At 30.8% G+C, this 21,101-nt stretch overlaps 2 protein-coding genes and 1 long non-coding RNA gene across 3 annotated transcripts; 1 reads left to right on the top strand and 2 right to left on the bottom strand.

Annotated features, from left to right (window-relative positions):
- Positions 1-950: 950 nt before the first annotated feature.
- LOC130798443 (single-stranded DNA-binding protein, mitochondrial) lies at positions 951-4,004 on the bottom strand. The gene is made up of 4 exons (XM_057661428.1): positions 3,583-4,004; positions 3,090-3,316; positions 1,566-1,666; positions 951-1,223 (listed from the first exon to the last, which is right to left on the bottom strand). Exons 1-4 carry the CDS (start codon positions 3,898-3,900, stop codon positions 1,144-1,146), a joined length of 726 nt encoding a protein of 241 aa, XP_057517411.1. The 5' UTR covers positions 3,901-4,004; the 3' UTR covers positions 951-1,143.
- Positions 4,005-6,008: 2,004 nt separating this feature from the next.
- On the top strand, positions 6,009-20,699 carry LOC130798446 (uncharacterized). Its single transcript, XM_057661436.1, has 4 exons — positions 6,009-6,404; positions 6,496-6,617; positions 18,337-18,546; positions 20,260-20,699. Exons 1-4 carry the CDS (start codon positions 6,162-6,164, stop codon positions 20,357-20,359), a joined length of 675 nt encoding a protein of 224 aa, XP_057517419.1. The 5' UTR covers positions 6,009-6,161; the 3' UTR covers positions 20,360-20,699.
- Positions 9,249-13,674, bottom strand: LOC130798447 (uncharacterized). The gene is made up of 4 exons (XR_009039053.1): positions 10,737-13,674; positions 10,349-10,654; positions 10,028-10,137; positions 9,249-9,752 (listed from the first exon to the last, which is right to left on the bottom strand). It is a non-coding gene; the product is annotated as an uncharacterized LOC130798447 (long non-coding RNA).
- Positions 20,700-21,101: the final 402 nt, after the last annotated feature.

Genomic DNA, 21,101 nt, shown 5'->3' on the forward strand with positions numbered 1-21,101 from the left:
GCGTGAAATAAAAAGGGTAGCAACTAATAAAATCAAAAGTATGATTAAGCATTGAAGTACTAAGTTTGTGTTTATAACTTGTATTGATAATGATTTTGTTGTTCTAACTTTAGGTGCAATATGAAAAGGACATAGTGTGTATCAATGTAGAAAATTATTTTTAGTTGATTGTTAGTAAAAGAATAAGATTAGAAGGGACACACGAAAGGACTATTTGGGTTGCTTGAAAAACTCTTGTATTTTTGTGGAATACTTCAATTGACTGAATATCCCACAAATTTTATAGATATTCAATAGAGCTATTTTTATTGGTTAAAAATATATCACATGAAAATGCTTTTATCTTTTATCACCTTAGATAAGGGTATGGATCGTCTTCCAACCTTCTCAAACCTGATCATGGTTTTCATGAGGTGATATACTAAGTATGATCATGAAGTTAATAATATCGAATGAAAATAGCTATCTGTAAAACCAACAGTGGAAACATTAGTATCAATTAGTACGCTTTTATTTTCGAATTTTTTTCGACAAGCAAGAACATCCAAGTACCCAAGTTAAGAATGTTGGAATGTCAAAAGCAATCATTGTAGGAAGATGAAAGTACGGTGATGTCTATATTAAAACGGAAGAGTCGACATACTCTAAAGTCACAATTTAAATAATGATATCAAAAACATCACTAGAGAAGCCATTTATGTTGATTACTTGATTTGATAATGTGTGTAGAAGACTGGAAACTACTCCCCCTTGGCATGGAATGGTGTGTTAAGTGCCTCTTCATTTTTTTTTTTCTCCATTACATTTTAACACCTAATTTATTAGTATGTATATATAAAGCAAAAGGTAATTCAACCCAAAATAGTAAGGAAGGCTTGAAGGGTCACCAATCACCATTCCTACTCCAATCAGAATGGGCAAGAAATTATGCTGTAAAGAGGCACCAGAAGTGGGCATCCAAATTTGTGTATTCCTAATACATGAATTGAGAAAAGAGAGCACATAATTCAGTTTATCAGAAGATTGTATACAACATTTCAGACTAGCATTATGGACACTTGAAAACCTGAACAGTAAGTCTTTCTAGCTCCACATCCTTGGAAATCATCTTAAAAGAAAGTGTGATCACTGATAATTTCTCACTCAGAAATACCCAACACCTTTCAGCTCATTTACAGATGGCAGACTGAAGTCGCCACCATTTCCAAGAAAGACGATACGGCCTGCAACCACCAAATCACGATATTAATTAATACATCATGAAAAAAATTCTTGCGCATGTAAAAATCCAAATCGATTAAAGTTGATCATGGTAATAGACAAATAGTTTGAAACTATATAGCACATCTACTGCAAGCGACAATCATAAGGAAGCTCATAATTGTCTTCAAAGGCTCAGAAGTCACACCTTATGTACCATTGCCTAAAACGAGTTAATTCACTCCCTTAAACAAGATAAAGTTTACATAAGAGAAAAGAAGCAGAGGGGCAAAGGCAAACAATACTTTATGCGTAAAAGTGGAAAATGACCAAGAAAAACTTCAGAATACCAATCCAATTCTTACCATTTCTCCGAATCGCAATTTCCCTCACACGTTTGACAAGACCAGTTACTTGATCAGTAAAGACTTTTGTCTCCAGATTTCCTTCCAGGTAAAGAATTGAACTAACAAAAAAGAACCAAGCACCAATGTCAATTTTCCACCAGAATGAGCCATGCAATAGAAGCAAGTACATTATACAAAACCAATACAAAGACACATGAGTAGATGATAATTGATAACAATTAAAAGTACATTAACCAGAATGAGATCAATAATAAAACAAACAAATTGTACGGTACTACATTGATAAAAGCAATTGCCAAGGTGATAATTTTAAATACGATCAAGTTCATTTCAAATAGGGATCGGTTTACATACTACCAAACTTGGTAAATCCCAGAAATGAAAAAAAAATGGACCTATATTAGCATGAACTGGGGAAGGTATAGTGTCACTATTTGTTCATACAAGTTCCTATGATACAAGGACTCTTCAAAATATGGACAATATTGATATATAGAGAGTGAATAAAGCTGATGCATGTATACCATCAATGATTATAATGCCCTATCTAATAAGGTGCAAATATGGTGCTTCAAATTTTGATGATTCCACATCATCCGAATAGAAGCAAAAGTTCCCATATGGCCATGTCAATCATACATATTACAGACAGACCTTGTATGACAGACAAAGCAAGAATGGGCAAATTAAGTTTTTTCACTACGAGTGTAAGCCACAAGCATAGTATTCCCGTGTACTTGGTAAGATTGAAACCAAAGAAGTGAAGACCTATGCTACTAAGATCTTAGTTTTAAAAAAGTGTGCCAAAGGCATGAGACATGAAGCGTGTGATGGGTTGGGCGCTTTCATAGGGCTAGGCAATGCAATTCCTTGGGGAAAACGCCCAAGTTCATGTGATACTCCAAAACAATCATGGTAATGGCAAATAATGTGTACATTGGATCCACACACTTTGCATAACAGCCCATGGAAAATTTTTATGTATTATCTGCTTCACAAGGCCTTCACTAAAGAACACTCTTATTTGATAAATTTTTGAGCAAACTATTTTTTTAGTTGATTGAGTATCGACAGAAGAGTCTGCTCTTCATATATGGATAACTAATTATCTTAGTATCTTAGGAAATTCAAGATTTTTTCTGGATAAATTTTTTTAGCAATAATGTAACTTTTCTAAGTTGTAGTTAGTGATAAAAATGGGTTACATGAAATTACTTTAACAAGAGAAACGCATCAACAATCATGATACCAGCTTTAGCCCTCAAAATGAAGCTATTTTCAAGCTGCATAAAGTCTCAAGAATAAATAGTCCACAACGATCAAGCACACATTGGATCTCTTTAAAACCATGACTTTACTAGGAATACAAATCGCTATCTCTTTCCTAAAAAGTCCAACTTTTTACTTCATTCCCTCTCAAAAATACCAGCAGAAATCAATCATTACCAGCATGCCAAGACAAAAGTCTAACAGAAAAGATCAGAAAAACTAGCAATGACACAGATGAAAAAAAGAATTTACCCAGGTTGAGCATGTTTTACCAATAGATCACCCAATTTTTCAACATAGATTGCAACACGATGCCATTGGACGTTACAGCGATCAGCATATTCCCTTGGTTCTTCATTAGGAAATGGAATTCGTTCATTCCTTATCCCTCCTGTCCCAATAGTAGTAAGTGTCATCGATTTCCCATTTTTCAGTCTCTTCTGTAAAGGTGTCTGCCCGACTTGTCCAACCAGTATTGCCTATTTCGAAGCATTTGTTAATCAATTAATCAACAAAACTATTCTAATAGACAAAAAACCTCCATAATTACATGTTCACATATATTTTGCAATATAAAAAATTTTCATGTACTGTAAACTTTGACAATTAGTATTGCAAAGAATTATATCTTTAGAACACAGTTTTCTGAGATTCATCAGCAATTCCGAAAAAGAAAAAGATAAAAGAACAACTCCAAATCTCCAATCAAATAGATAAAGAAAAGAACACAAAAAACTAACAAGACCTTGTAAATGCCGATGTCTAATCCTTCTTCAAAGACCAGATGAGAGGCAGAACGCTGCGTAGTTGATTCTGAATAAGTTGAAGAAGAATCGGAGGTGAAAGAACCTAAACGAGTAGGGGGTGACTCACTGGTTTCAGTGTCCGAGTTGAGAGCGCGAAACTCGTTTGGGGATGAGTCGGAACTGTATTCGGTAGTTGAAGGTCCATTGGAGAAGAAAAAATTGGTAGTTCGTTGATGATAACAAAGAGGTTTTTGATTGGATAAGAGAGTTCGACAAAGTGTTCTGGAAATGGCTGCCAATGAATTCGATGTCGCCATAGATAGCAAGCTTTGATTTCTAAGTTAAAGCTCTAAAACCCTAAAACCCTAACAACAAGGGCCGTTTTATCATACCATATGTTGTTAATCATTATATTCTACCGATTTTCCTATACATGTTTTTTCATTAATCATAATCTTTTAATTCTTGTCCATTAGGTTATTTTTTATTTCATTACACATTACTCGATTTATTTATTACATATCATTTTCCTTCGTTGCTTGTAAATTATGAAATAAATTTTTTTTTTTTTTACTATTAATAGTTTTAAAATGGTTGTTCATTATAGAATCTGATTCGATTTAAATTAATTTTTAATTATAAGTTTATTTTGCTGTAACTTTTTTATATTATAATAAGGCGATATAATCACCTACAATTAAAGAGGGAATGGAGAATTAAATCTTTCTGATGGATAGTAAAAGTTCTAATGGTATCCATTACATTAGTGTTGAATGTTGATAATGATCGTACCCTCATTTCATCGGATATAACTTAATAGTAGTAACTCTTTTAATTAAATTTATCATATTTTTCATTTTTATGAGTACTAGTTTTACATTTTCTATTTTATTCCCTTATTATTAGTACCTCTTTTCATTTGATTCATATATCAAAATTAATGAAATAGCCTTGTCCATTTAGATTAAATTCAAAGATACTTAAAAAGAATGCCATCATTGCAACATAATTAAGGGAGTATTTGAGATATCAGTTTAAGCAGCAACTTAATTCATTCAATGAGACTAAAATACTATTTTTGTAAAAAATATCATTGTTTGATTTATATAATAGCAATTTAAATAGTATTTAATAGATTATATAGTTATTTTCAAAACATTACAACTTATAGCATTTCCAAATTAAAATTAAGGATTCAAGATTTTCTCTTCAAAAAAGCATTCTCCAATAAATAACATAACCGCTGCTTTTACCTCTACAATATACTGCCTCCTATTCCCTTTAAATGTCTCATTTAGTTTTTCAACACTATTCATCAATCACTTGTATTATGTATTTTTTTTATCTTTTATTCAAAACACAATCAAGTGGAATCTTGTTTAGTTCATTTTATTGTAAATTTTATTAATATCAACTTTTTATAATTATTTCTTTATAATAATTAGAGATATTTAAAATTAAAATAATATATTGACAAATCTACAAAAACAAAATGAAAAAATGGGACATTGAAAGGGGTAGGAGGGTATATATACAATTACAAGTCTACAACTACTCACAAAACCCTTATAGGGTACACTAAGACATGCAAATCTAAACTACTACTATGTATAAATCTCAACAACTAGTTTCTTGAGGGATCGTCTCTTTGAAAGACATATCTTAAATCCAGCCCATTAAAAATTAATATCTACTTATCGTATTCTTAATGTCTACTTACCGTATTCTTAATGACTACTTTCAATATCTTAAATGTCTATTTACATCATTTTTAATGGCTACTTACATTATTCTAAAAAATATATAATAGATCGATCCAATTAAATATGATCTCTCAAAGAGACCGTCTTACAAGAATCTGTGATATCTAATAACTAGACAACTTTATGTATCAAAAAAATACACTTTTACACATAATAATTAAAATAACAAATTTTTTTCATTCCTCAAAATAAAGTCACATATTAAGTATATTTGCTGAAAATAATAACAATATATTTATTTTTTTATTTTATTTTATGATTTAGAGCAAAGCTTGTGTAGTAAGATGCAAGCTTGCGGTTCCAATTCACTCAATCCGTTTCGTTGCAGAAAACTCTCTTTATGAGAATCATTTTCGAGCCGGCGGACTATCTGGCTGCATTCTTCTTTAAAGGTATGGGTTGCTACCTTCCTTTCCTCCCCAAAATCTAATCATAAAACCTATAAGCGAGATATACTGGATACGATGATGATGATGCTAAAAATAAACTCAATTATCGTGTATAACTAAGTTAAGAAATTAGAAGAAACAATAATTAGATATATTTTTAGCAATTATATTACATAAGTAAATTTATTTAAAAAAAAAACAATAATAAAATTTATTTTGAGTGTGTTAAAAAGAGCTTGATTTGTTTTTGCCTTAAAATAATTATCCTCATCTTGTTTGCACCTTCCTCCATCTAATCCATCCTGATAAAGACAGTAAGACACCCTTTTCATTTCCGAACTTAATTTTATACACACCCTCTCTCCCTACTCCCAACACTAAAACCCACAACAATTCATCTCCACCCATCAAATTACAAAAAATACTATGAACGAAATAGAGCACAGAAAAATTGTGGTAATTGTAGAAGAATCAGAAACAGCAAGAACAGCTTTAAAATGGGCACTTCAAAACTTGGTTCGGTACGGCGACGTTTTAACCCTTCTTCATCTTTGTCCTTATTACCCTCCAAGGTCTTCGCGTAACAAGAAGAAAATTAGACTTCTTAGATTAAAGGGTTATCAATTAGCTCTCTCTTTCAAAGACATTTGTACTTCTTCCTCTTTCAATGTAATTAATTAATTCACTTTTTTTTTTAATATTATTTTTATATTTGCGATTATAATTTATAAATTAAAATTATAATTTATTTATTATACAGACAAAAATAGAGATAGTGGTGACAGATGATGATGCAGAAGGGGAGAAAATCGTGGGACTGGTTAGAGAAATGGGAGCTTTTGCCTTAGTTCTTGGCCTTCATGATCGTAGCTTTTTCTACAGGTATTTTTTTTTATATATTTTTTTCTGGATGATTAATAAATGTCCAAAATAAAAAACTTGTTTTACTGGTCACAACTTTCTGTATTTTATCCGTATAGATTAAAATTAAAGGCAGAGTAAAAATTTGACGAATTTTTTAAAATTTTTCGTGTAATTTTAAAAATTATATATTTTTCTAACAACTATATATCTTTAAACACTTAATATTTATTATGTAATTTATTAAGGCCTTTAATATTTTGGATCTTATATGATCGAACATGTTGAACATGAATAGAACCTCTTCTAATTAAAATTAAAATACAAATTATAATTAATCAATGAATTTTGTAAAAAACTAAATAAGAAAGAAATGAATAAAGGAATATATATGTTAAAAGATAGAAAAGAGAAAGAAAAGAATAGTTGATGAAGTTGATTTGAAATGGTCCCTAAAATGGAAGAGATTAGAGTAGAGAAGAGTAGTTGAAGAAGGATAGAATAATTAAATTAAATTCACATGAATGAAGTATAGAAATAGGAATATTACTCTTAAGTTATGCTGGAGTTACCGTGAATGTCAGCATATTAACGAAAAAACACAAAATGTACACACTTTATAAGCCGAGGAGATATATACCATCCCAAAATTATATGACAACGGAAAGAAAGGCTTCAATAATTTATATAATGTGCATATTATTTTTAATTTGTCGATATGAAATAACTCATCTCAACAATTACTTCTGTTTCATTATACTTGTTATTGATAATAATATTTTCTTATATAATATGTTACAATCGAACGCAAATATTTAAAAATGGAAAGTAAGAAGTATAGGAAACATGAATAGGATCATCAACGATAACAACTCGTTTGCGTCAAGAATCCTATTCCTTTTCACGCGCATTTCAAATTTTTTTTTTTGCTTTTTTTGCTTTGAAGAGTTTTACTAGTATTGTGAGTCTATAATATAAGTTTAAAATGAACTTAGTATATTATTATTTTTATTGTGTATAATTTTTTAATACTCCGGTTAAAAGTCTACAGTTCTCACTTCTTAGTTCTTAGTCTATTAAATCACCTTTTTTAACTGGTGCCCTTTAAATTTAAAGTTGATACCCGTTTTTTAGTGTAAATTAAATTTATACAAAACCAACTTTTAATTGAAGATAGAGTAAAAGTTAAAATTTTTTTAAAGATTCTGTGCAATTTTAAAGATTATGATACTTTTCTAACAATTTTGTTTAAATATATTCTATGTAATTTAACATTAAGATCCCTAATTTTTTAAGGCGGCCCTATGTAATCGAATATGCTCAGAATCTCTCCTGCCCTCGATCAGTGCACTAACCCAAAATTCTCATAAATGCCAACTTTATTTAACTATTTGGAGTAAGAGTATAGTGGTAAAATATGTAACAAAAACTAACAAGCAGTCATGATAAGCAGAATATTACTCTTTTATTTTCTTTGAATTTGACGTACTTTAATTACCTTTTTTTTTTACTTTGACATTTTTTTTCAAAAGGTCTCATATCTTCTCTTAAGATTTTATTTATGAATTCGTTCTCTGATCTATTCTTCTCGTCTTTATATTTTTTTTTCTAATTATCTATTTTTGTTATATTCTCCGAATTCTAAACAAAAATTAATAAAATAATTCTATGATACACTATAAAACATAATCCAGAGCTTTGATCATTACCTTAATTTTTTATTTTAGATGATCCCTTTGAGATAATATAATAAGCTAATATGATGAAAGATTATGAGTTCATATCCCATTAACTCGATCTTACAAAGCGGAAAAATTAGCATCCACACTTCTAGCGCCCAATGTAAATGGACGTGATAAAGTCTATAACATATGCAATATTTCAACCATTAACTTAAATTTATAGTCGAATCGGTTCCTTGATAATGAGACACTACAAAAAAAAAGCAAACTTTCAACTAGACAAAACAGTTGAAATTTAGTCGGTATAGGACTATGCCGACTAAATTCTGACTAACTTTGTCTAGTCGGCTCAGAATGGTCGGAAATTTGCTTTAGTTAGTATATTAGTCGGAATTCCGACTAAAAAAGCGGTGGTAGGAATTTTGTCGGAATTCCGACAAAATCAGTTGGTAGGAATTTTGTCGGCATATTCCGACTAATCTCCAACTAGCCTTCAATTGCAAATTTCCGACAACCTCTATGGTCGCAGATTAATTGGAATATTAAAAAATCAAAATTTTCTTGGTTTTCAGAAAATTGGTTTTTATGATATTAATTTAAGTTTCCGACTAATTAATAGTAGGACTTTAGTCGGAAAAGTCAAACCACAAAATTGACTAAATCTGACCAGAAAAAGGCGGCTAAGGATTCCGACTAAATTGCTACTAAATGTTAGTCGACAAATGGTCGAAAAAGTCAAAAATGAAATTTGACTGTATTCAACCAAGAAAAGGCGGTTATTTCTTCCGACTTAATTCCTACTACTTTTTAGTCGGAATATAGTCCGAAAATTTTATTATTAAAATAATTAATCTGGTCAAATGTGGTTAATGATATTGACCACTTTTGACCAGATTTCTTATTTTATCGATAAAATAAATTATCGATCAAACAAAACAATAAAACGATAAAAATAAAATTAAATACGGACGAAACTAAATATATATACAAATATACAAAAAAAATAAAAGTATTTGCCAAATAAATTATACAATTCCAAATTGTTCCCAAACATAATTCAACATTAAGAAATTTAAAAACAATGGTTTAGCTGGATGGTGGAGGCGGAGGAGGTTGTTGGAATGCCGAGTTAAACTGAAACAACGTGCGCACAAAGGATAGCAAATGGTTCACCTTTTCCATCGTTTTGCGTTGCGCTTCCACAAGGGTCATTATCTAAGACTTCCTGAAGATGATCTAGTCTCTCATTAACCATTTGGATCGGTGGAGGAGTGGCTTGGTGTTGGAATTGCGGCGTCACAAACTCGGCACAATAATGCTGTGTCGCGTCTCCAACACCATAGACAGCCTTAAAGGGCTTCTTCTTCCTTGGCGCCTGTGATTCGATATTTTTAACGGCGTGAAAATAGGCATCGTTCAAACGCTCGACAGGCGCATCTACAGGGAGAGGTGCAATGAGGCGCTTGTATTCATCCTAAACATTTAAATAATAAATTTGTAAAAATTTAGGCAGAGTTTCCTCTGTAAATTAACAAAAACCAAAACTTAAGTAACCCCTGAAATATAAACCAATATAGATTACTATATATCTAATTCGAAAACAGCTAAAAATCCAGTATTTCCTCAACATCCAATATCAGTTATTCTAAAGAATGTTCTAAAACAGCTAACCTACCAAAAGCTAATCTAATTTTTTAGGTTAACCAAAAATGCTAACCAAAAATAAGGTAGATAAGAAATTAAACTTACACTTATTCCTCGGACTTCTCATTGACCCACTGCAAACCATCTCTGGTTCGCACTTTATGAGTGTGAAGAAACAACTCATAAGAAGAAGGCGTCCTTTGTTGCTCTTGCTCCTGAAATTAATTTCATGAATGATTATTATATATATATATATATATATATATATACATATATATATACATATATATGTAATATATATATACATACATATATATATATACATACATATATATATACATATATATATATATATATATATATATATATATATATATATATATATATAAATTAAATAAATGAACTTACAGAAATTAAAACTTATACCAAAATGCGCAACATCCTGCGCGCAGACATCGAACCGCCGGCATGGGTGACTTCCGCCGCACCCTTTTCTTCCCTCCGGCGGCGGTTCCTTCTACCTCTGGACCGATGAGATTGAAACTCTTCGGACTTCCAGAAACCGACCCACCTTTCCCAAATCTCCTTCGCCACCCAGCTCGGCTTGTAGTCATCATTTTTCTCATAGGTTTTCCTATGAGTAAAAATAATGTCCTTGTACCGGATCTTGGCCTTCTTCTCCCACTCCCTATACACTAAGGGAGTAATAGAAGGATCCCAAGACCATTGTTTCTGAAACGACAAGAGCAATTAGTATATTTATAAGAAGTTACAATGAAGTCAAATAGATAAATGATAAAGTAGTTATCCTTACTTGAAACTGCTGCTAGTAGAACTCGATTGTTTGTCTGTCTAGGTGCCTCCATGCCCATCCATTAGGATCTTGATAAGCCTCAAAGGACCTACACGGATGGAGGTGGCTAATTGGTTGCCACCGTCTGTGGCAAACCTTCAAAAATCAACAAGTTTTAATTACTTTATTGACTGATTATAACTATCAAAAAGCCACAAATAATAAAACGTACCCAGAATTATCAGGCATCTATGGGAGGGGTGGTCGTGTGTGCTCTACCGCAGGGGAAGAATCTTCGCGCGGCGGTCCCTGTGGAGTGGCAGACTCTGGTGGACGTCGCGAACCACGCAACGTCACCGGAGAAGGAGTGACCTCCTTCCTCATAAATTCATTCCTCAGAATATGCTCCTATGATGCTTCTTCTGTAAGATATGCATTACAGATCGAAGCCTCAACATGTGCTTTATTTTGACGTTAAGCTTTAAATGTCGAAGGTACCTGTAATTTTTGACATTAAGCTTTAAATAGTAATAATTAAGACTTGCTGACTTGTAACTTAAATAATTTTTAGTTTTAAAATTTACCTCTCAAATGGATACATCCACCTGTATTGTACCGGACTAGCAATCCTTGCCTCGTAAGCCAGATGAACAGGGAGTTGTTCCATGACATCAAAGAATGTTGGAGGAAATATAGTCTCTAATTTACAGAGCACCATTGCAATTTCCTCATCCAACCTCCACATATCAGCTGCAGAAATCTTTGAAGAAGTAAGACTTCTAAAGAACAAACTAACTTCTGTTAGAGCTTCTCATACTTTAGCTGGCAGCAATTCCCGAAATGCTATGGTAATTAATCGTTTCATGAACACATGACAATCATGACTCTTCATCCCAAATATCTGATGTTTAGCCATTTCGATGTTCCTGGCTAAATTTAAAACATACCCATCAGGTAATCTTAGAGTTTGAAGCCACTCTAAAAGGCAACCATTTGTTGTCTATTAAGTGTGTATGAGGCCTTGGAGATGGTTGAACCAACTAGATGCAATTCCGAATGGATGTCGAGCTCAGCTAAATCTTGATGTGCCTTCAGATGAGCTCAGCTAAATCTTGACGTGCCTTCAGATGAGCTCAGCTAAATCTTGATGTGCCTTCAGATGATCCTTAGTTTTTCCCGGCACACACATCAAAGTGTTGAAAATGTTATTAAAAAAGTTCTTCTCAATGTGCATCACGTCCTAGTTGTGACAGATCATGTTTGTTCTCCAGTATGGTAGATCCCAAAAAATGCTTCTCATCTTTCATCCAACACAGTACTTACTGATTTCAGCGTTGTACTCAGATGCATCATCTTCAAATACCCGTAAAAACCCAAAACGATCCAGCTCCTCTAACAGTAACAACTCATTTCCCGTACATATGTCGGGTCTAATATCCTTCTCAACAGCTCCATGACTGAAATTTATCCGATTTTTGCAATACGGGTGTCTCCTATTTAAAAATCTTCTATGTGAGTCAAACCAACTCACTTTTATGTTGTGTCTTAAATTGACGACTTTTGAATCATCCATACAGTACGGACAAGCGTGCATGCCAGATGTACTCTACCGCGACATCATCGAATAAGCTGGAAAGTTGTTGATTGTCCATATCAAAGCCGCACGAAGTTGAAAGTTCTCCCTCTTAAATACGTCGTATGTCTGGATCCTATCTTCCCACAACAGCTTCAATTTGTGTATCAGTGGCTGTAGGTACATGTCTATCTTATGTTTTGGATTGTTAGGACTGGGGACGATCAACGTTAAAAACATATACAGTTTCTTCATGGACATCAAGGGAGGAAGATTATATGGAGTTAATATTATGGGCCAACATGAATATTGTTATCCCGAGATGCCAAATGGGTTGAAGCCATCTGTATACAACCCTAGTCTCACATTTCTTGTCTCCCTAGGAAAATTCGGATGGGTCGCGTTGAATGTCAATTAGGCTTCACTGTCCGAGGGGTGACACATCTCTCCATCTTCTGAACGGTGCTCCGCATGCCACCTCATATGACTAGTGGTAGTCGTAGAAGCATACAGCCGTTGTAGCCTAGGATCGAGGGGAAAGTAGTGGAACTGTTTTCTAGGGGTCTTATCTGTTATCCATCTAGAAACCCCACAATCATCGCATTGTTTCATACTCGCTGTGGGGCCCCAATAAATCATAAACTCATTAATACAACAGTTAATCCAAGAGCCGAAATTTTTTTTTTCGTATCATAAAAACTGGATGTCATCCAATTATCTTTCGGCAACACTTCAATAATCAATTGACAAATTTCATCGTAAAGTCTCTCGAGAATACGAAAGTCCGTCTTCAGATTCGCCATCCTTCCTATTATCGACATCTGAGTATGAGTTTCGCAACCAGGGTACAGAAGTAAGTTGGCGGTTTTTAACATTTCAAAGAACTGTCTTGATTGAGCGTTCGCATCTTCTTCAATATGTAAGGGCGAGTGTGGTACATTAGCGACGACATCATCATAATGAGGTAGAAAATGATGATGTGTATCAGGAAAATTACTCTCTGCTGCATCGTACACCATTTGTGCATACGGATTTTGAACTGCGTTCTGCTATTGCTCTACCGGAGCCAACACATTAATTGGTGCACCTTCATGACATTTATGCCGGTACCAATCATAGTAGTTTTCAACAAAGCCCTTCTTTAACAAATGATCTATAACGACTTCTAGAGCAAACAGTCTACGGTTATCATACCGTTTACACGGACATCTAACCTCATCTAGTTTTTTTCTTTGCAAATTGTATAAATTCTTCGACCCCTTCTAAATATCTAATATTATAAACTCCTTTACCACTTCGCTAATACATCCAACATCTTTCACTACGTAAGTCCATTACTCTGCGAAATAAGTAGCACGTATAATATTAAAACAAAAAAAAATAATCTTTAACAAATGGTCGGTACCTGTAAAGCTGAACCCAATAAATAATCACGTCAGAGCATCTTTGATTGAATTTCAAATTTTGAAATTCAAATTTCCGACCAACTTGTGACTAAATAGTAGTCGGTGTCTGGTCGGTAAATGTTTTAAAAAAAATTTAATAAGCTTTTAGGACGGCCATTTATTCGTAAAAATTGAAAGTACTAAATAGAAATAGTAGTTTTTCTTAAATATATCCTCGTATGTACTATAAAAAAGTGCAAATGTTAAATATTTGTTTCTCAAATCTAACAAAATTCAGCATTGGAAAATTTACTTATTGGTTTTGTTGCAAGATCAAATTTTACTAATAATAATTTGCGAATGAGAGCTTTAAAAATACGCTCTTGTACGAATTACAACCTTAAAAAATAAACATACGGGCCATAATTAGCCCAAGAGCGCAATTTGAAGCTCCAACTCGCAAAGAATTATTTTACTACTTTTAGTAAGATTTAATTGTTGCAACTTAACGTAAGTAAATAATAAGATGCTAAATTTCATTAGATTTGAGGAACATATTTTACTCATTTCTAACACATTTTTATAATACATATACAAGAATGTAATTAAGAAAAATTACTATTTCGGGTAAGTACTTATAATTACTACAAAAAAATGGCCGCACCTAAAAGCTTATTAACTTTTTTTTTTTTCAAAATAAATACAACATACATCATACCATATAAAATAATGCATATAACAAAAATATAACTAAAATTAAATTAATGAAAATATAACTAAAATTAATGTACGGATAAATAATGTAATTAACAGAAAAAAAATATATCTTAATATTGTAAAGAATACTTGTTAATTTTGAGAGATAATGTAAATATAATAATTTTATATGTAAGAAATTAACGTATTTAGGAGAACGAAAGTTTTATATAGTGTGAGATGTGAAATGAGTGAAAAAAATTATTCGTTGGTGGAGGGTATTTATAGAAGGAATTCAAGATCTTCCGACTAATCACCAACAAACTTCCGACAAACATTTCCACTGCAAAATTACTGACCAAATTCCTACTATTTCGTCTGTCAGAATATTTCAGACCAATTTATTAGTCGGTAAATAGTTGGAATTTCCTACCATTTAACAGTTAGTAGAAATTTAGTCGGATATTCCAACTGTAAGTGTTTAGTCGGTATTTTGGTCGGCAAATTCTGATTGTTTGGCGGTAGTCGGAGATTTTAGTCGAAAACTTGCATTTTCTTTTTTGTAGTGAGAGTACTACTTCATGATAATTAAATAAAGAAAAACAAACCACCTCAATCAATGAATTTGCTATAATTCTTTTCGATTAGTCCATAATATTAAATATTCATATACTTCATATTTTAGCAACGTTTCTAGACTCCATGTGATAGTCTCACCATTTTTATACTTCATAGCTCTTTATTTCATCTCATTACACATTTTTAATACGAATTAAAAAATATCTTCATCTATTCTTTTATATTTGCTATTAATATTAGGCTGTGACAATTTGTCACTTGATCTCCTCATGGGTGTGTGGATACGGGTATGGGGCACCCGGAGGCTCGGGGCTCGGGCCCACAAATCTACAAGGAATGAGCGTTAACTTACATACAACACATGATGACTTTCGCTCTTTCCCAAAACCACATGTTATTAGGAGAATTACTCATCAAATATTATATACAATTCTACAATCTACTATTTTAGCGATGTGAGATCTTTCTCACATGTGAGTATTTTCAACAATTAATATTGATATTTTTCAAGTAAACATGTCACTATTAATTATAAATATTTCAAAACGAAGATAGTACAAACTATTAGCCAATGTACCTTCTCTATTTGAATACTCTCATAATTAAACCTTAAAATTAAGTGTATACCCTCCCAAACACAAAAAGGAGTATCAGAACGTACATTTGCTAATAGCCAAATGAAGTAGCACATAAAAATGTAATTTATACTATTAAATAAAAAAATAAAAAATAAAAAATTTATTTGTTTAAAAATGATTAGGTAATAGGGCAGTAAACATTTCATTTATTTAATTTAATATGGAGGTTGTGGTTTAATTAATCACTCTAGATCGTCACCGAACCCTACTTTTGGAGTACTTAATGTTCTTAGGTAGGAGATTAAGAATTAGCTATTACTCCTAATCAAAACTTCAGTTGTAATCTGTATCTAATTAAGTTAATTCCAATTTTGTTAATAATATTATAATATTGGTTATTAAATTTAATATTTTAAACGAATAATTAATAAAAGTAATTATAAGATTTTTAATTCAATTTGTGTTTTATTAATCTCTGATTTTCTTATTTGACTCCTTGAGTAAACAATAAATTAAATGGACCAATAAAATTGCTTTATTCATTTTCTCAATCAATTAGAAAATTTTTTTATAAAGAAAAAGATTCTTAATACTTATAACAAAAAACACCTAAAACAGAATACATAACCAACATTTTGAAACCGAAGGGTAGTAATTCAAGAGTAGTTTTTCTTTTTATATTTATGGTAAATAAAGAGATATTCAAAGTTAGATATATGTTTGCTTGATGGTTGTACCTAACTTTAACTTATGATGTTGTAGAATTAATGTTTAGTTTAGTAAAATCCAATATTATTGAGTCCAATAAAAGTATTTGATTTAAAATTATTTTTTTATAGTTGAAATAGTTGAATTTAGTTCAAATAAATAAGCGAGGCAAATTCATATAGACAGGTTAGTATGTAAAATAAGGTCAATTAAATGGAACAAATGAGTAAAGGTTTGACTGTTTGAGCACGGAAGAATTAAAATTATTTGACTTTCGAGAGGTAAATGAAGATATAAGGAAAAGAAATAACATAGACCATGGTTTTGGGAGTTGGGATTGATCAACTAATCCAATATGATGATCTCACAAATATGAACTTTAGCTTGTTTTTGTGTTTCATGACACTTCAAAATGCACATACATACAACTTACAAGCATAACCAAACAATAAACTTATAATACTTTTATTGCAAATTTTGGATCATTTATAGATCATTTAATCAAGTGAGATTCAAGTAATATTAAAATTTAATGAGGCCAAAATAATGGAATAATAAGTTACCAATGAGTGAGCCTCATAGGAATGCTTAACTAAATCCCCCTTTTTTAATTTTGATGGATGTAGACTTTGATCATCTTATTAACCATATATTCATACCTCATCTTAATCACAACAATAATTGTGAGACGCTCTTTATACATCAATTAAATAGCCCAACTAACATAATTATTAATTAATACTTCCTCTGTCTTATTGAATTTGTATCATTCTTTATTTTGGTCTGTCCCATTTAATTTGCATTATTTTTATTTTTAGACAATGACCCACCACTTTCGTTTAATCTCATCCATACATTTTAACTCTCTTTTATTTCATTCTCTCTTTATTTATCACCACTTATTTAAAACTTATCCACTTCCTCTTTCATGCAATTCAAAGAGGAGAGATGAGTATATACGCTTCTTATTTTAAGATTGTCTCATCCACAAACGATTTCTCACAAGATTAGCTTCATCCTAATACTCATTTTTCTATTTTTATAAGCAATTTTTTTCAATTTCTACTATATATGGCCGGCCATTCTTTTTCTCGCTATGTTAATTCATCATCTCTTTTACATTTAATTTTTCTTGAAGAATAAATGATAGTATACGTTTAATTTTTAATGAAATGTTTTTTTTTTTTTTAAATCTTGAACAAATAAAGGTATGTTAGTATATGACTTATCTTTCTTCTCAAAATTTCTTTTATTTTAAATTCAAATAATTGAATTTGGAGAAGAAAAGTTTACACCGAGACGCAGGGGCACACATATATGGACATGTTCACATGTTAGTTTTTTGGGCAATAATTGTTATGCTACCCATTAATTAGTACTCTCTTTGTTTTTATAAAAATTATAACACACCTTTCATAATAATGAAGAAAATGGTGAGAATAATTATATTGTACGGATAAGATTATATTTGTAAAAAAATATAAAAAAAATATATAGATGAAAATTAACAAAAATAACGAGAATAAAGTTATTGCAAAATAAACAAATAGATTGATATAAAAATATTGGCAAATCACAAGGAGAGAGGGACTTACAATTTTCTTTTTAATCCCTTCTACCCAATGTTGTTGTTTGTCTTATAAAACTAATTTACATCAAAAACAATGACTAACTGTTAAATAGGACTTAGGACTAACTTCGTGTACACTAGAATTACATAATGACATTAAGATAATAAAATATATTATTTTTTTTCTCTTTTATATCATATACGTGTTGATAGTCTAATCTATACTTAAAATATAAAGGTAAATTTATTTGAAATATATGAATTTTAGGATTATAAAAATCGAAAATATATCTTTTATGTTCATAAGAAGTTAGAAAAGAGTAACTCCTATTAATAATCTTATACTAATTTTTTTGACCTTGTTTATATAACATTTTAAAATTTTAATTAAAATTTAAAAGTACAAAATTAAACTAAAACATCAGTTTATACTAAAATTTTTGCCACTAATTTAAGATTGGACGCAATATATTTGTAAAAAAGAAAATGGATAATGATCATACGATTGGAATGTGGTTTAACGTGGGTGCAGATTGGCAATGAGACATGATAATATTACAAAAACATTAAACTGCAAAGTTCTAACTATCAAGCAATCGGCTAGACGAACAATCCCTTTGTCAGGTTCAGGTTCAGGTTCGAGTTCAAATTCAGGGCAACTGATGAAATACAACTCTTCCTTTACACAACTCGAAGCTTCACTCAATTTAGAATTTACTCAAATTGAAGTTGCTCCGTTGCAGTAAGATTCCCTCTTTTTTTTCCTTTTATCTTTTTAAAATATCAGTCCTAAATTACCTAATATATCGTGAACGTATAACCATCAAATTAAACTTATATTTTTAGTTTCATTTTACATGAATTGCCAATCTGACAATACGTCATTAGTTTGAATTTTATCCGCATTATCACCATTTTGAATGCAACTCATTTGTGCAAATTGTTAAAATTTTGTGCCTTATTTTATGTTATCTTTGGTTCTCTTGATTTAGTTTATGTTCCATGCTCTGTAGTTTGGATTCTGGACCAATTATTTGAAGCATTATTTTATTATAAAATCACTTTAGACTACAATCATTTGATGTCTCATTTTTTAGGGTGACATTATTGTCATTTAGTATCCAATAATGACAAATTATGGTAATTGTTACTTTTGTAGTTTTGTTAAATTATAAATTCTAATCATATCATCATAATCATAATCATATTCTAAATCTTCTACTGATAAAAATATAGAAAAATGACAAATGTAATTTTCTAAAAGCATTGACACAGAAATTTAAAAATACTTACTTAAAAATTAAATTTAAATGTATTTTCACATTCTCAAAAACATGCATTGCATGGACATCTATACATACTAGTGCATTTATAATATTTTGATAATCCTCTCAATTTGCTATTTTTTGATGGATGTTACGTTATATTTGATTAATTTATAAACATCGACCTACATATTATTCATAATCTCGTCTACAAAATCAATATCGTTAGTCATCTAATAATCAAAACACTTAATTAAATTCCTTACACAGATTTGTTCTTGTGTTTGTAGTCCTTGTTTGGATATATTTGCCTCACTTTGTATTTTTTATTGAAAGTGATCATAGGATTCTTTCATGTAGTTGCTAGAATAAGCAAATCCTACATACATTAAGATAGTAACTATGTATGTACATGCATTTGCAAAGATCCAAATTACACACAATCTGCAAATGTCAGGCATATGCATCTTTTTTACTTCCTTTGAGATCCTTACAATACAACACTAGTGTTTCTTAGCTAAATTCAAGTTATTTGCACCAATTTGGACCCATCAATTTTAAATTTTAAAATCGGACAACTCGATCTAGATCTGAATGATATGATTATTTTTTTAAAAATTTAATGAAAATTTTATCATACAATTATATTATTGAATAACTACTTTTTTCGTCAAATTAATTTGAGTTGATATTCCATAAGACCTTAGCTTTAAAACACTTTTTAGGCTAATATAATAAGAAAATCTAATTTTAAAATTTCAACAAAAAAAAAAAAAAAACCATTGTGTTTTTAGTTATTTTATTGCAACAAAAATAAAATAATAATAAATCTATGATTATTGGGTTAAATCTGACCAATTCTAAACAGATTAGACCGACTAATTTGACATGTTTTGCACCATAATTTGGTCATACACAGCATCCATGTTACTTGTTCCATTATATCATGTAATGTACTTAAAATTTTGACACATATAACAAGCTTTAATAATGCAACATTGAGAGTAAGACATTACTAAGTAACAAATACTTTCCTCATTATTTCTTTTTACTAGCAACATTTCTAAATATACGCATGTTTATGTATTTTTTGAACAATTTATATCTTTAGTTACGTATAAATACAAAGTCTAAAATCTGCGAATATAAAAAAAGGGAGAAAGTATTCATGTATGTTTATTGAAATGCAGACTCCCTGATATAACTCCACAGAAAATACCATACCAAATATGTCCAAGCCCTTCAGCAATTATATGGAGATCTAAGAAGACTAGGAGGAGACACAAGTGACAAGACCAACTCTATTTCCTACTTTATTCATATACTCTTTTTCTTTATTTTAAAGTTTTGGGTTTCTTTACTACTCCATTATAGTCTTTTTCTTGCTCATTATTATCTTTTTTTTTCTCTAATATGAATGATACAACTGGTTTTAGTTAGTTTTCGATTTGTTAGTTGGTGCAAAAACTCGTGAAAAAAAAGCGATGGAGAAGTTAAATCATGCAAATGGGTGGTTTTTTTGAAAGTGTTGTTATTTTATGTTTGTTGCTTGTTGTATGACACTTTTTGTGCAAGGGTGAAGTTGGGTATGTATAAGGCAACCAATCGTATATAATCCTTTAGATTTAAAGGTCTCGTAATTTATATATTAGTATAAATTGCTTTTGCCTCGGCCTTTGTGTATGCATGTAAGGCTGAACAAAATTTGATCTAAATTGCAAACCAAACCGACCAAACCGTAGTTTTAGTATGTGTTCTGATTTACAATCTTAAACGGTCTGGTCCCTTTTTTTTCAAAATAATTCAATTTCCGATTTGGTCTCAGTTTTTTATCTTTCAGAACATACTAGACCCAAATCATAATTTTTTCCAAAAAAAAATAATAAATCACTACCTAGATATTTCGAGATTTAGTTATTTTTTATAGTAATATATTACAATTTATTATTTGGTGATTATTGATGCAGAATATTTGCATAAACATACATAATAATTTGAAAAAATATAAAAATAAAAAATCGTAAACCAGACC

The sequence above is a fragment of the Amaranthus tricolor genome, chromosome 13, assembly GCF_026212465.1.
Source record: "Amaranthus tricolor cultivar Red isolate AtriRed21 chromosome 13, ASM2621246v1, whole genome shotgun sequence".
In the NCBI taxonomy this organism is placed as follows: Eukaryota; Viridiplantae; Streptophyta; class Magnoliopsida; order Caryophyllales; family Amaranthaceae; genus Amaranthus; species Amaranthus tricolor.

Bases quoted from the DNA above. Each gene is read 5' to 3' on its own strand.
- LOC130798446 (XM_057661436.1), top strand. From the start codon at position 6,162: ATGAACGAAATAGAGCACAGAAAAATTGTGGTAATTGTAGAAGAATCA. The intron at 6,618-18,336 runs GTATTTTTTTTT...ACGTGGGTGCAG, and splicing joins GATCGTAGCTTTTTCTACAG to ATTGGCAATGAGACATGATA. The intron at 18,547-20,259 runs GTAAGATTCCCT...ATTGAAATGCAG, and splicing joins ATTGAAGTTGCTCCGTTGCA to ACTCCCTGATATAACTCCAC.
- LOC130798443 (XM_057661428.1), bottom strand. From the start codon at position 3,900: ATGGCGACATCGAATTCATTGGCAGCCATTTCCAGAACACTTTGTCGA. The intron at 3,317-3,582 runs GTCTTGTTAGTT...GCTTCGAAATAG, and splicing joins TAGACATCGGCATTTACAAG to GCAATACTGGTTGGACAAGT. The intron at 1,224-1,565 runs GTAAGAATTGGA...TGGTGGTTGCAG, and splicing joins AATTGCGATTCGGAGAAATG to GCCGTATCGTCTTTCTTGGA.